This window comes from Neophocaena asiaeorientalis, unplaced genomic scaffold (assembly GCF_003031525.2).
Source record: "Neophocaena asiaeorientalis asiaeorientalis breed wild unplaced genomic scaffold, Neophocaena_asiaeorientalis_V1.1 scaffold497, whole genome shotgun sequence".
Lineage (NCBI taxonomy): Eukaryota > Metazoa > Chordata > Mammalia > Artiodactyla > Phocoenidae > Neophocaena > Neophocaena asiaeorientalis.
Genome location: NW_020174568.1, coordinates 1,113,168 through 1,129,102, shown reverse-complemented (window position 1 = coordinate 1,129,102; position 15,935 = coordinate 1,113,168). Strand labels below are relative to the sequence as shown.

At 44.5% G+C, this 15,935-nt stretch overlaps 1 protein-coding gene across 4 annotated transcripts in view; it reads right to left on the bottom strand.

Annotated features, from left to right (window-relative positions):
- Window positions 1–349: 349 nt before the first annotated feature.
- Window positions 350–15,935, bottom strand: part of LIMS1 (LIM zinc finger domain containing 1) — a 67,288-nt gene continuing 51,702 nt past the window's right edge. For 3 of the 4 annotated variants that reach the window (XM_024757987.1, XM_024757986.1, XM_024757985.1), the window contains exons 3-10: window positions 10,479–10,545; window positions 9,706–9,826; window positions 9,203–9,352; window positions 7,799–7,949; window positions 7,299–7,391; window positions 6,454–6,502; window positions 5,308–5,383; window positions 350–3,024 (exon numbers count right to left, since the gene is read on the bottom strand). In XM_024757987.1, the coding sequence (XP_024613755.1) occupies window positions 2,910–3,024; window positions 5,308–5,383; window positions 6,454–6,502; window positions 7,299–7,391; window positions 7,799–7,949; window positions 9,203–9,352; window positions 9,706–9,826; window positions 10,479–10,545 (822 nt within the window). In that variant the 3' untranslated portion in view covers window positions 350–2,909. The other variant, XM_024757988.1, reaches the window with a different exon arrangement.

The following is a 15,935-nucleotide window of genomic DNA, read 5'->3' as shown; positions in this document are numbered from 1 at the left end:
CGCCTCTGACAACCACCTATCTGTTCTTGTTTTTTTTTTATGATTCTTGCTTTATGATTACTGGGGTTTTTAAAAAATGATTCCACATATAAGTGAGATCATACAGTATTCGTCTTTCTCTGACTTATTTCACTTAGCTTAGTCGTCCTATCCACGTTGTCATAAATGGCAAGATTCCCGCCTCATTTCGGGCTGAATAATATTCCACTGTTATATAGACCACATTTTTTCATTCATTCATCCGTCGATGGACGCTTAGGTTGTTTCCAAAACAGCTTTCTTAAGCACTAGTCCTATACCCTCATGGTTCCACGTCTCAAAGCCATTCAAGTTAAGCAAAACACGACAGTTATTTTTAACAATCATGAACATTTATTAAGCACCAAGAGTATACTGCCCTGGTTGCTATATAAAAACACAATTATTGAAATAGTGTCCCTGCCACTGAGCTTACAATCTAAAATGAAATACAATAACAATGCTGTAAGCCGACCTCAAAATTTCCTTAATTTAGAAACTGCTCTTTTGGCAAATAAACGAGGCAAAATGATCTACCATCAGTTACAATGTTAATGAGGCTTTGAACGTGATCCAAAGGACGTTTGACTTGTATCCAAACGTTTTCCCAATCATCTTAGGCTTGATAAGAAAAAGACCACCTAGAAGTGGTAAACGGTGAATTATTTCAAACGGCCTTGTAGGATTTTAAGCCAAGATTCGCTCACTAGCCTGAGTTTCTCTCCGGCCAGAGGAAGCCATGCGAAACACCGTGAAGTAAGCAAGTCCGTCCTCTCGTCCACTGACAACTGTTCAGCCCTTCCTCCCCACCACGAGTGAGGGCTCTGTGTCCCCTACAGCGGAGAAGGTGTGTGTCTGGATAAAACACCCCACAGCCTTGGAGGCTTAATGAGGCAGACTTGCAGGAAATACGAACTCGTATTTTATGAGAGGGGTGAGCAGCGGGACCTCTGCTACAGGAGAGACGTGAACCGAGCAGCAGTTCAGCCCATGCCTCTTCCCAGTGATTAGAAACACAGGCAAATGGGTGCCTTCTGCTCCGAATTTCTGGTGGGAGAGCATTTAGGAATTTGGCATCGAGACCCCCAGGCTGAAAACCCCGCACTATTCTGCCTGCATCCACAGTATAGTTTTTAATAAATACTTTGAAGATTTTTGTTGCTGGTCGTATATTAGCTGACAAAGGCACGCTGAAGGGATTCTGATTCTTGCTGTCAAATGCAAAGACAGTTTCAGACTTCTAAGCACAGTCTTAAACTATATATTGATTATCTTCAATCACTGATAATTCTTTGAACTCTAAAAGAACACTAAAAAATAAAGCAATTGGTTATAAATTAACTGAAATACAGTTTACTCTGTAAAGTGCATGCACAAATGTTTAAAAAATACATGCATACAAATATTTTAATGGCAGACTGGTAGCATCCTGAGATTTTTTTTTTTAAATGGTAAAACAGTATTTCAGCAATTTTTGGAAAAACCAATAATTTTCCCCTAAGTCCACCTTGGCAATTTTCTTTTACATGATAACATAGCAGCAGCAACATTTAAAAAATGTTCACAAAATTTGCTTTGCATACAAGTTTATCAGGAAAGACTGGTCCAGAAACTTCAGGATAAAACGTTTTACAAAGTAGAGTAATTCACCACTTTTGACCTAAAATTGATACTTAAACATTCCTCTTGCAATTTAAAAGTGTCATTTATGCCTCCTACTTATAGGAAATAAAATCTAATTATGAGATTTGTAATGAAAAATTTGAAACACACATCAACATCCTTCTCTTCTAGTAAGATTACAGAAATTAATTTCAATGTTTCCCCAAAAAGTGAAAAAAAGTTTAACATATAATCATGGCTGTGGTAAATGAATTTGAGTTTACAAATCTCAGTCAGTGCACTTGTTTTTAGTTTGTAAGGTGTGAAACAGCTAGAATTCCTGATTAATGTATGTACTTTTCTAAGGCAAGGCAAGTTCATTTATGTATAAAGCATAGATATTAGCTGGTTATAAAGGCAATAAGAGCAACACATATACATTCACTTTTTTTTAAAGTGATACATTCCAAACTACATAACATTTAATTTCAGGTCCTATTCTAAGACTACATCTTTGACCTTAACCTTAGAAGCATAATTGCTGTAATACATTAAAAAATACTTCATTTCCCCAATATTGTAAAGTATGCTGCATTTTCAGATACCTAGTATATAAATTGTTTCGCACAAAATTTAAAAAGGAATACTATCAGCTCTAACTACTGTGTGAAGAAGTTCACAAGGAGAACAAAATGTAGAACTAAGCACAGTAATTAAGGCGTTTATAGCCCTAACAACCAAACCCCAAATCACGTAGTTCTGAATATACTTGCTTCTTATCTTAGTGATGTGTGTGTTCACTTGCCACTAGTTTGATAAATGCACTAAGATTCCGTAAGGTCTGTTTTTCCTGGTTGGTTGTTTTTCTTTCTTATATCCTCCCAAACTGCAGATGCAATTAATTTGCTTTTGAATACAAAGTAAAATAGTGTTTTTATTTTTATCTGAGTCACGTAAAAGCTGACTCCTTACTTTCATTTTTAAAAGTTATATTTAACTTTTTGGACCTCAATTAAAATTTAACACTTAACCGTGTTTCTTTTGCTATTAAGTACAGTTGCCATTTCAAAGTGATAAGGGTTACTAACAAAGGCAAATTTTGATCTCATCCATGTTTTAAATATGATTACGCAAACTTTTTTTAATGAGAAAAAGGAGATGAAGAAAACCATTCAATAGGTCTTCTTCACTCTCAACTCTTTTACGATACAGCTTTAAGGAAGGGTGTATTAGGTCAAGCAATGTTGTCATCTCTTATCTTTGCAGAGAAGAGAAAAAATAAGATGAAGTTATTTCCTTCCTAAGGTCTCAGCTAGCTTCTTAAGTCTTTTTTTCAGCTCCAACGGAAATTTCTCATAGCACTTCTTACAGACTGGCTTCATGTCAAACTCCACAAACTTATTCCTAAAGATAACAATAATAATAATAAAAAAGAAATCAGTGGAAACGTCAACATTTGTATACAGACAGACAACGTGCAGTAATTTTACTGAAGTAAATGAAGACACTCGCGTATTACATCTATATTCATATTAGCAAAAAACTATGATTCTAATCTCAACTCTAATCATTACGGTAAACATAAAAAATTCACAATATCATTTGAAGGAAGTTGCCCTTGTAAATTGATCTTGTACATCTATCTAATACAGAATGGATGTTATCGATACATTTTAGTCTGTGCTAAGTATACAGGGAATATAATGTAAATAAAATTCAGATAATTAAAGTCAATCACATTTTAAAGTACCACGAGAGCACTTTAAAGAACAGTCATTCAAAGCAAAGAACTGTATTTCTGTAATTTGAACGATCCTCTCTTTACTGAAGGCAAAATCATCTTACTTAGTATTTTACTAAGTAAGAAAAAATCTAACATAATATATAGGTTATTTTGGTTGGCTGTCTGACAGAAAGCTTTAAATCTCTCTTCAAGAGCACAAGTGGACCACGTGGTCACATCTGTGACCTGTGGTCTGTGGTCACATCTGTGAATGGCGTATGTACGGAGAACTCAACTCTTTTTAAAAAGCCAGGGCAATACACACTCTCAATTCACTTGTAAAACAACTGTGGACAGACGGCCTCCTAGCTATGGGTGATACATCTCCAGCTGACAGTTATGAGCGCTTATCACCATTGAAATCATGGGTCCTTAACTGTGAATGGAGCAAATGCAGAATTTACAACTTGCTCATTTTCTGTGAAATTTGGGACAGGTCCGGTGATACGCTGTCAGTTGTGACATATTATTATATCTGCTGATATAATTTTAAAGAACAACATTAATGACAAAGTTAATTCCTGACCACACATTTAAAGTGAAAAATCTTTTATTTTAAAGCACCACATGGGAATTATTTTTACTGTTTTTCAGAGATCCTAATGCTGACAGTTATTCACATGATGTTACATTTCAACTAGCAATTTGATTTAAATACTACCATTGAGTTAAAAGTTCTCCCAAAGTCTTCTTAGAACAAAAGCTATTAAAACCGCCATGTTTTTGATGAAAGAAATAAATTATCCCTGCTCCCAGAGATAATGCTAAACAAACCTTACGTTGTTTTAATCTTATATCTGAATTTTAATTCCTCTTTGATTTTAAACAATAAAAAAACTTTTAGAGCTCAGAACACAATGGTACTGTGAAGGAGCTGGGACAGTCATGCTAGCAATTTAAGAGGATTTCCAAGATTGAAATATTTCCCATAAAAATCAGGGATACAATTGAGTCTGAAAACATCAGGAAAATGAGTTCATAACCAGCAGCATGTGGGCAGTGAATGAAAGCGCATATACACACACCAGAGATGCCGTATCTTATTATGTACCTTAGAGGGTCTCTGCTTAGACGGGAAACATGCTGAGAGGATTCAGTTTAGTACAGAACTTAGAACATGCAACACTGGAATTGATCAAATTATATTATTTTAGGCAAAGAAACCAAAAACCAGGATTTTAAAAGCTGCAATTATCAGACAAGAATACTTTGAAACTTTTCCAGTATCTATCAGGAGATTAGAATTCTTCCCTTTGAATCCACTGGAAAAAGAAAAAAGAAATCTATACCATATTGTGATTAAAAGAACGAGCTGAGAGAGTCTACAGGTTCAGGGACAAAAGTGAAGTACAAGCCAGTGTTAAGTGTGAACCCTTCTCAAGGTGTGGAACTTTAATAATTAGGCAGAAGGACCAGCTCTACATGGGACAAATGCTTCTATTTCAACCTCTCGTGGCTACAGATACATGCCCGAAAGTAACGAAAAACGCAAGAGACAAAAACAGAATGAAAACATATTCTAAAGGACTAACCAAAGGAGAAAGCAGTGAAAGTGCTGACAGAGAGATAGAAAAGTTTACAAACAGACTGGCTTTTTCTTTTTCTGCTTGTCCTTATCCTTTGCTTCTCTCTCCCGTTTGGCAAGTCGCCTCTTAAATTCTTCTGGCATTTTCTCATAACAGTGTTTGCAGACTGGTTTTAGATCAATTTCAACAAACTTATCCCTTTGCGCAGGACAGAGAAGGAACAGGAGAAAACAGGGAACAATTAAAGGAAGAAGCTTTGCTCTTAGAAGGCCTGAACAGAAAGAAGAAATAAAGCATCAGATCATTCTTTTTAAACTCTGTTAACAACGTCCCCTAAGCGCTCGTCGCGGGGCTCGCGGGAGCCGAGGGCAGACTTACTTGAGCGTTAACTTGGCGCTGCAGGTGGAGCAGGAGAAGCAGTGCACGCACCAGGCCTTGTTGAGGGCGGAGACCACTAGGGGACAGGAGGGGGACATCACTCACCACACCCACCCGTCCCCTCCCGGGGTGGGTGCCCTCCTCAAGGGCTTTTCTCACCAAAGAGCCACACACGGCACTAAAAATCTCAGTGCCATTAACTGACGTTCACAGGATCAGTCGACGTTATTCATTAATTTATCTCATCACGTTGTCAGAACACACAACCCCAGCTCTGCATTTGTCTCCCACGACGGTAGGCTTCCCCTTAGGGAAGATCACCGTTGCCTTTTCAACCCGTGTTGGTGGTTAATGTTTTCTTCTCCCGTGAGGCATCCGAACGGCAGGTACCAGATCTGCACGCCGACGCCCCCCAGCCCCGCCCCAACTGACAAGCTGTGACTGCGCGCCCGGCTTTCCTAGCACAGCAGGTAATTAAAACAAAGTCCAGACGCTGACTCACCGGCCTGCAGGAGCCTGTCTTCCAAGCCAACGCTAGGGCAAGAGCTTCCCTCCCCTGGCAGCTGCCTCCCGTGGGCGGGGGTAAGATTTATTCCCAAAGGCACTAGAGATCACTTTCCTGAACCCACCCCCTCGTGAAGGGCACACGGGCAGTGTTTCAGAAAGCATTTGCCGAGTTAGGCTCTCTGCTCAGAGGCTGCAGCAGGAATGTTTGCAACTTCGCCAGGAAGCTTCTGGCAGAACTTGCTGCGCCTGTTGGCAAACACAGCTGCTTCCTTCCCGTCCACATCAATCAGGGACGAGGGGGCGGGCCCTGGAAACACCTAGAGATAACTGCCAGGGTGCAGGGGACCCTTCCTAAGTGCTCCCAAGAAACACGCCCTGCAGCTTTTGGAAGGAGGGACTGCAAAGAGAAGAGGCCTTGGGGTCAGCCGCTCCTATGACCCTACGGCACTGGCCTAAAGTATCACCATAAATGAGCAGCAAGCCCACCTCTTAGGAGTTAGCATCTCCCTGCTGGAGAACACTTAGGAAAAGTAACCGATAACGATCGCATTCCAAACAACCTTTTTCAATCTTCACATGACCCAAGGGTTTTTGTGTCAAAATGGTGCCCTACAGGTTAAAACCGCTGCAGGTACTTACCATCACCTTCTATAACACGGTTGCAGTGGAAACAAACATCACCGAATAGCTGAAAATGGAAAAAAAAAAAAAAAAAAAGTAAAGATGTGTTACAACTAAGTATCAGAACACCAAACACTTAATATAAATAATTTCAGTTCTCTGTACAACTTAAAAACAAATAGCTGGCTACCTAAACCCAGAATCTGCCATTACTAGAGAGAGAATCAGCAAAAGTTCACTGACTAGTGTTTACTTCCTACAATGAAAAGAATTTACTCTTCATCATGATCAAAAACAAAGGCTCTGGAAATGTTCTGGATTTCAGGAAGCTAAAGGAGCATGAAAACCCTACACTGGGTCTGGTACTGGAGCGGAAAAAAGGCCAGAAGGACTTTACTGGGTCAGGTGACAGAACTGGAATGGACAGATTGAAGTCATCAATACAGATAACCATGGTTACATAAGAGATTCCCGTATTCTTGGGAAGTGTACACTCCAGTATTTAGGGGTAAAGGACCATGAGGAACTCATCATCAAATGCTTCAGAAAAAATACGCGTGTGTTTATATGTGTACAGAAACTTGTATATAAGGAAACGTGCATTCACGTAAGTGTCGTCTTCATAGAGAGGGCAGGACACACACATGCTGAAGCAGATAGTAAACCTGAGTAAAACAGGTATTTTCTTTGTATTTTTTTATTTTACAACCTTTCTGCGAGCCTGAAATGATTTTCCAAATGAAACGTTAAAAAGCAATCGCTGGAGCCCAACGTACATTTTCTCAGAGCTCTCCCTGTGCTTAAGTATTGAGAGGCTCAGGCTCACACACGTGTGCGTAGCAGTCCACGAGCCCCGTCACTACCTGGTTGTAGTGGGTTTCACAGTACGCCAGGCCCTTCCTCTCGTAATGGCGATGTCCGAGAAACGGTTTCTCACACTTGGCACAAACAAAATGCTGAAAGAAATTGCGTTAGGTCATACTTGGATTGCCGTGTTTTATTTACACAGTGAAGCAAAACCCCAAAGCTGAAGTAGCTCAGAGGAGATCCGTGACAGCCTGGGGTGCTTATGTCATTTGGGCCACAGGTGACCCTGTAGTGCATCCGGAGGCCTAGACTCGACAGCACAGAGTGAGGACAGAGGTGAACGTGGGGACGCGTCTCTGGGCTGGACCAGGACACCTCCTGCCTCAAGGATCTAGGAACCGAGAGCACTGCTTGCCTCGCCACCTGGAGGCCACAGAGCCGTGGAGAATCTGTGTTCTTAGTCTTCCACGAGGTCCACACGTGCCCCTCAGCATCTCCCAGCCTTGCCGGCGCACCTGAGCCTCGGGCGTGCGAGGGCCCCGGTCACGGAACTCACCTCCACGTGCCACTGCTTGCCCATGGCGTTCACCACGCGCCCTTCGATGGGCCGGCGGCAGGCGCCACAGATGGGGACCCCCATCTTGTCGTGGCACGGCAAGCAGTACAGCTCCCCCTTCAGCTCCCGGGCGTCGGCGGTCAGCTCCTTCCTGCGCACGAGAAAGGGACCCGCTGAGCAGCACGGCGGCGAGGCGGGTAGGCAGCCGGTGCCCGGTGCAGCCCCTGTGCCTCCGGGGTTCCGAAGAGAACCCGCACGCCCCCTGTAGCTGCTTTACTCCCCCTCGGAGGTGGTCAGAGTAGTCTGATCAAGACGCTTGAACAGGCTTCAGATTTGTATCCAAACATCCGCCTCGGGCGGTGCTGACAAGCCGGACACACACCACCGCGCCGGCCACAGCTACCGTCCCGTCTGCCGTCACTTTAGAGTCCCTCGTCTTCCTTAAAACGCTGGGGAGGAGTATCCCAGGCGTGAGGACAGACCCGCCGATGTTATCTTCCCCAAATAACCGAGGAGTTTGGAGACTAGCTCCACTTACTGACGCTCACTAGCAAGCTGCTAAGAGTAGTCTTAGGTGAACAGAAAACACACAGACGGAATGCTCAGACCGGCCCTCCTCCATATGCTTACGTTCACTACTATTTTCAGTCTCCTGAGTCAATAAACAGAGATGGCCCCAAATCAAGATGAATTTCATCGGGTTTAAACGATTCTTTAGAAGTGCTCATGAACAATGAACCGAGGGAGGACAGGCAAGAGAACGAGATAAGGTAGAAACTGAACTCCCAAAAGAAGCTGTCTGTCAGCCTTCACCCCAGCTCTCCACTCCCTACCGTAACTTAGCACGGATGGTCACGCCGACTAAAGTATCTTTTCCATTAAGTTCTTGTATTAGATGGCAGATTCCGAAGCTCACAGCCTAACAATTTATCGTGAGCTTTTGAGGAAAAAAAAAAATTCCCTTTAGGTGTAAATACAGCAAAAGTAACAAATGTAACTTAAGATAACACTCTAATGTCACACCCTGTTATGCACGTACCAAGATGAGACCTTTTTAAGTTTTTTGTTTGTGGGGGGATCCTGGACTGGAAGAACATAGTTATGAAAAACAGTTGTGGGAATCATTAGGGATATTTTAATACGAGCTGACTATTTAAAGGTATGTGTATACGTTCATGTGTACACGTACACACACACATGTGGCAACATGTTGCCTGGTGAAACTGAATGAACGGTATGGCGGGTCTCTATGCATTAGTCTCCTGCCTCTTCTACAGTTTTAACGTTTTCCAGATTAAAAGTTGAAGGAAACCGATTTGGGTGCCAGACTAACAGAAAGACTATAGATCAGCGTGATCACTGGTTCCCTCTATTTGTACAATGAAAAGGAAGACACCGCGGTACCCGCAGTTGGCACAGTTGAAGTGGTCTGGATGGTAGGGGTCGTTCTTGAATATCAGAGGCTGCTCGTCAATGATGGCGTGACACTTCTGGCAGATGTATTTCCCAAGGCCTCGGGCCTTCTCTCGGTTATGGCAGGGGCGACACAGATGTCTAAACAGAGCCAAAACTGTTTTAGAAACTTAAATTTAAGATCTAAGGTTCTTCCTAATAATTAAAAAAAAAAGATTCCCATATCTACGAAAAGAAATTAAAGAAACCATTTCTTTAAACATCACCGCTGGGCTTAAGAGAGCAGAACCGAGCCCCGACTTTTCACACGGAGAGTTATTTATCCCTCCCAGAGGACCAGACTGATGGCTGAGAAACTCCCTGCGGTAGCCTCTCCCGCAGACCCCGGGCCCCACGCCCCAACTGCGTGTCCGAGGCCCCAGGGAGCACGCGTGACCGCAGAGCGTCACTCTGCCCACCCGTGCCCGACGGGTGACAGGGTGCCCTGCTCCTACCTCCCGGCGCTCTTGACAAACCCGATGTCTGCCAGGACCCCCTGGCAGAGGTCACAGCGGAAACACTCGGGGTGCCAGCTGTTGTTCATGGCTTTGATCACACGGCCGATGATGAATTCCCCTGCGGAGAGGAGCACACGGGCTGCAGCGCAGCTTCCCCGCCCTCAGCCGCCGGCAGAACACCTGCCCCTTTCCCCACGTGTGCGGCTCCCGCACAAAGCGCTACGTTAGAAAAGTGCTTCCGTGTCATCTGAGTCCTTGTTTTGGGTTCTGTAGCTGCCACACTTTCAGGCTGTCTATCACATCTCTGAATCGGCTTTTCCAGAGGAGGTACTGGGCTCTCCCTCTCCCGAAGGTCTTTTTGGTTTTTTCTGGTCATGGACACAGAAAACAGAAATCCACCGCACGTTTTCTCGTACCGCATACTTAATTTCTTCCTTCATTCAACCTTGTCAGCATGCGACTCGGTGCCCCCAGTCTCTCCTGCTCTGTGACACGCAGGCCACCCCTGCGCGTCTCAAGGTCCCCGCTGAGGCCGCCCGGGCCGCGCTGACAGGGAAGAAAGGAATCCTACGGGGCATCGAACAGAAGTTCGGTGAGTCCTGGGCTTACCTTCACCCTACAGTAGGCCCTGAGAAGCGTCATTAACATTACTGACGGGAAGAGGGCTGACAAAACACCGCACCTGCACGCTTTCCTTCCTATGAGCACGTGTTATGAGGTCGTTCTGAAGGAAACTTACTTTTCACCGTGCATTGGGCAGTGGAACTTACCACACTGGTGACAGCAGGGAGCAAAGAGCATCTGAAAGTCATGTTCACAGTACTTCCTTCCTTCAAACTGAAACAGAAAGTACCGGCGACTTGTAAATAGGAAACAATCCCAGGATGAATGGAATTTTTCTGCGGAGACTGTAGGAAAGAGGTTTTTGGACTAGAGCTCTGCCCAGAATCTGTAATCCTCCTGAGATACGTAAAGGCAGACACACTTTGGTACCTTCCCGGCACCTAGTGTGGGCACAGGAAACAGAACTGATCCTCTGCCCCCAGAGAAGGGTGAGCTCCTCCTGCAGACACCCCCCTGGAAAATGTGCACAGACGTACAAACCTCCCCCCACGTTGAAAAAACGTACTTACGAACAGTAAATGTGCTAGCATATTTTAAAAAAATAAACATTTTTAAATGGGGCCAAAACCCGTTTAAAAAAATATCCTTTTTCCTACAGGTGGAAAATTTATCCTTCATTTCTCTCCTTGAACTGTTTTCCTTTCATTTCCCCCCAAAAGTTTTATGCTACAACAATACTTTTTCCACCAAGGTCTTTAACTGGTCATCCTACCATATTTCTCTGCAATTAAAATGTATTGTGAAACTTTAAAATTTGTTTTACTTCCCGAATCCATACGGCCCTAAAGGTTAACATTCTTCTTCTTCTGGATTAAGCTGTCATTACAGTAATTATCGGTATGCAAATGATGAAAACACAGCTATGTTACGAATGTTACATTTTCTTCACTATTTAATTATTTACATGAGAAGCAAACCCTAATGAGATGAGCAGGGCCACTCTGTACCCTCATCATTATTTCATGCTTCCATGGACGAAGATGGCCGACCACTGGAAGACTCAGGGTTCAACATTAATTCTAGATTTATTTTCTATTTTGGGGGTTGCTTGTACCCTTTTCATGTAAATAAGTCATGGGAATTATATAATGCGTTCCTTTGACTCTCTGAGCTCCTTACGAGTTATTTGTCAAAATTACATATTGTTTGATTATCAAAATCCATGCTTAATGATGTTCCAGTTGTCAACTCAATCTCCCCAATCATGGAAATCAGCTGCAGATTTAGCTCATTCAATTTACTGACCATATCCCCTACAGCTTAACTGGCATTCCGGGCAAAGCAGATTTATCTTGTGCCAGAAAAAGTCTTACTTCATTTTTAAGCGCAAATGAATGAGCTCTGATACATTTAATGAGTCTATTTTTTAAAGTTACAAACAGAAGGTATTAACTCAATACACCATTACTCAATACTGTGTCACAGTGCATTGTAACGTGTCGCCCCAAGCAGAAGTTATTTGTAAGTGAGATGTGTTCCTTTACTGAGAATACATTGTGTACATCCATAGAAATCTGATATCGAGTTTTCAGCAGTAAGTTTTTAAAGAAACATAATATAAAAATGCAGAAATAACTGTACTTAGAAATGATCAACTTTTTACCTGCCACCTCGTCTTGCTCAGTGGAGGAAGGAGACTCAAACTGTCTCAATTTGCCACTTAAGTTTACTAGTGAAAGGCTGGGTAGCGGTAACAAGGCGTCGTAAAGCCTTCAGAAGGATAGTGTTTTGTGGCTTGTGTGCAGGCGCAGCTGGCAGTTTTAATTGATCAGTTTTTAAAATCAGTATTTTCGATGGAAATAACTCGATCAAAGATCTGTCACAGACTTTTGAGACCCATTAAAATCAAGTGTAAGGAGAAAAATAAAAGAAATGATCAGCAATGACTCTGCATTTAATGAAAAGAGACAGACACATATTGCTTCAAAAAACAAAGCAAAAGGAGGCCAGCAGTTGGCATATATGCTGTATTTGTTAGTAGAAGACTGAAAAGCTTAGGGCCGGTTGTGGTTGGAATAAGTCTTTAAAGCTGTGATTCATGCGGGCAGGACACGGTGGGGCTTAAGGACCCTGCCGTGGATGGACGCAGACGCAGCCCGGCTGGACCGCGACCTGCTCGGGGCCCGGTGAGCGGCACGCCTGCTCTGCTCGGCTCCCACCACGCCCGCCCTTCCTCAGCCTCTCTGCACGCCTCTCTCTGCCTTAAAACGATGAGTCCTTTTGAAATTAGCGGACGAGATTAGGGCAAAGTCCTAAAAGACCGTTGTCACGACGACTCCCCACATTCCCAAACCTGCCATCTATCTGCATACAGAACACCCGATACGGCTCCTCAGCTGGGCAGCATCCTTAGCAAGAGAACACATAAGGCCGGGAAAGGTGGGTAGCCCTGTGGGTTTAGGGACCCCCCCCCCAAATCTCTTCTGATTGGGGTCCTAGAGCAATTTGTCAGAGTAGGATTTCACATCCCTTCCTTTCGTCAAGGGCGAGGACTAAGCGCTATCGGGAATACAAAAATATCATCAGGCAACCCGATTTTAGGATGAACAGTCCCTGAGACCAGAATCTGAGGGTCCAGAAATGGGCCCTTGAAGCCATCCCTATGGCAACCCCCCTGCATGCCCGGGGTGTGCTCCCCCAAATGAAGACTTCTGAAAAGGGGGAGCTTCTTTCGCTAGAACGAGCTGCCTCTTTTCTAAGCATGTAGAAATGATCAGACATACTCTGGCTCGATTTCTGAGCGCAGGAGAAAGGCCGGAGGCTGATCCAAAGTAAAACTCTAGGGTGTGAAATGAAGAAAAGTCAGAACGCATCAAGTTGGAAGAATCAAACTTCCATGAATACTGTCTTTCTAGGTACAACCCAGAGCTGGTTTATCATAGAACAAGTCTGTAGAATAAGAAAAATTAATGCTCCAAATTCGCAGCGTTTAACAAAATGCCAAAGAAGCCTGCGACCCGCCACGATGGGGAGGGGACCCTGGCCAAGAACAGCCCTGCTTTTAACGGTTCTAAGTTTGGTTTGGAGTTCCGTGAAGATTCTCTTTGGGGGAAAAGAAGAATCCTGCCGCTTTAAAGAAAGCTCAGAATTTGAAACTGTGCTGATGGTCTCACCTCCAGCCACATGCAGATGTGAGAAGTCTTCCCAGGTTTCCTGCCCACCAGCCTTGCCCCCAGGGTCCAGTTTCCTGAGGAATCACTATGCCTTCCATATTAGAGGAAACCAGGGAAGTAACCTCTTTGTAAAGTCTTCCCACTAAATCACTCACCACAAATTGGACTTTCCTGTTATGCATTTGTGATGGGGGGGCGGGGGGTCACATTGGGGGAATTCACACTAAGGAGAGAGAAAGGTGAGGTGTCCTGAGCCGAGCTGGGCAGGCTGCCTGGCCTCCCCCCCTCCATCCTGTCGGTAACTTTTCTGGAATCACGTCACTCTGGAACGGTTGGTTCCACTTTATTTCACAAACCATTTCCTTTGGGGAAAAATTAAGATAATCCTTTTGGAGGAAATCCCTGATGTCACAAAATGAGATTTAGGAAGTGGTGTCATGGCCACACACAGTGTCAGGGCCTGGGGGCCAAATGGGTGTTTCCCCCTGGAAATGGCATTTAATCAACCGCCTGTGACTTGGCTGTTTTACAAACACTTCTCCACGTTATTGGAGAATGACGGGCAACACTGACAGCCCATGAAGACAGGCTTCCCTCTCAAGATTCAACCGCAACACCAAAGTAAGGATCACGAATCACACGCAGTGTTTTGTTCTTATTTGATCACTGTCTTCCGATATGGATAAAGTTAAAAGATGGATAACTTTTGGGGACTTCCCTGGTGGCGCGGTGGTTAAGAATCCGCCTGCCAATGCTGGGGACACAGGTTCAAGCCCTGGTCCAGGAAGATCCCACGTGCCGCGGAGCAACTAAGCCTGTGCGCCACAACTACTGAGGCTGCGCTCTAGAGCCCTCGAGCCACAAGTACTGCAGCCCACGTGCCTAGAGCCTGTGCTCCGCAACAAGAGAAGCCACCGTAATGAGAAGCCCGCGCACTGCAACGAAGAGTAGCCCCCGCTCGCCGCAATTAGAGAAAGCCCGTGTGCAGCAACAAAGACCCAACGCAGCCAAAATAAATAAATTTATATTTAAAAAAAAGATGGATAACTTTCATAATCATTAGTAATTAAAAGTTATTTAAAATTAAAATGTAGAAGTAGAATCTTTTAGAGAGAAAACTGAATTTCAGTTTGGGGAGCCGGTTCTAGTTACTACACAGAAAGTATGTCTTGGCTTCTGGTAAATGACGACGGTATTTTCGTTACAGCTGAGTGATGAGCTGCCCAAGGATGCGTACAAGCACATCTCATTTTATTGTACTTCGCAGATAGTGTGTTTTCTACACACTGAAGGTTTGTGGCAACCCTGCTTCCCGCGAGCCTGCCGGTGCCATTTTTCCAACAGCATTAGTTTAAATTAAGGCGTGTATGTTGTTTTTCAGCCATTATGCTACTGCAACTTAATAGACTACATATAGTGTAAATATAACTTTTCTATGTTCTGGGAAACCAAAAAATTCGTGCGACTCGCTTTATTGCCATACCCGCTTTGTTGTGTGGTCTGCACCCAAACCCACACTATCTGAGGTCTGCCTGTACTTATCTCCCTGTGCCAATTTACACAAGAAGGTGTATGCTTTCTTTAGGGTCTTTCTTAAGTGAGTTCTTTCTAGAAATACTTTCTAAATACATTTTATGGCACAAGAATTCACTCGGACTGCAGTCAGATGCTTAGAGACGGACCACAAGGAGGTCTTGTTCTATGCAGGGCTCTGCGTACACGGCCTGGGGAACGAGCCATTTAGAACCAACCTGCTGCCAGCACAGGGAAGTTCATTACCTACGGGAAGAGGTGTTAGTGCAGCAGGTCGCGGCCGAGGGTGGCTGTGCTCCCCAGGGGAAAGCCGGCAATGTGTGTAGGTACTTCCAGTTGTCACAGCTGGGTATGTAAGGGGAGACCAGGGACGTTTCTAACACCCTACGACACACGGGACGCCCCACAGCGAAGCGCCATCCAGCACAGAGGGCCCGCAGCGCGAGGACGGGGACCCTGCTTGGAGCGTGTTGGGGGCCGGCTGACCGACGGGCACCGCGCACGCCGCCTGCTTCACGCTCGTCACCCGGTGCCGCCGCACGACGTGGCCAGCAGACGCACAGCGTGGGAAAGAGAAAGCGACAGAGAGGGAACAGCGGACCGTGGAAATAACAGAGCCTGCCTTTCTTCTCTGTGGCTCCCCTGGAATCTCTCTCCTAAGCCTTTGTCATAATTACGCATTTCAATAAAAAGATCTTAGATTGGAAAAGCGTATGTCAGGGAAAGAACACCGTATCGGATATTAGGGACCAAACTAGGTTCGAATCCCATTTATGTCACTCATCTGCTGTCAGCAAGCACATTTCAGCCTCTCTGGGCCTCAAGGAAGAAAAGGCTTTCCAGGGTGTGGAGACCAATGTCTGCTCGGGGGCAGGCTCCCTAGAGCCCCGTAAATGTGCTCTGGATCTGACCGCCCTGCTCCGGCTCAGGGGCCGGAGAGCCTCATGAGACCTCAGC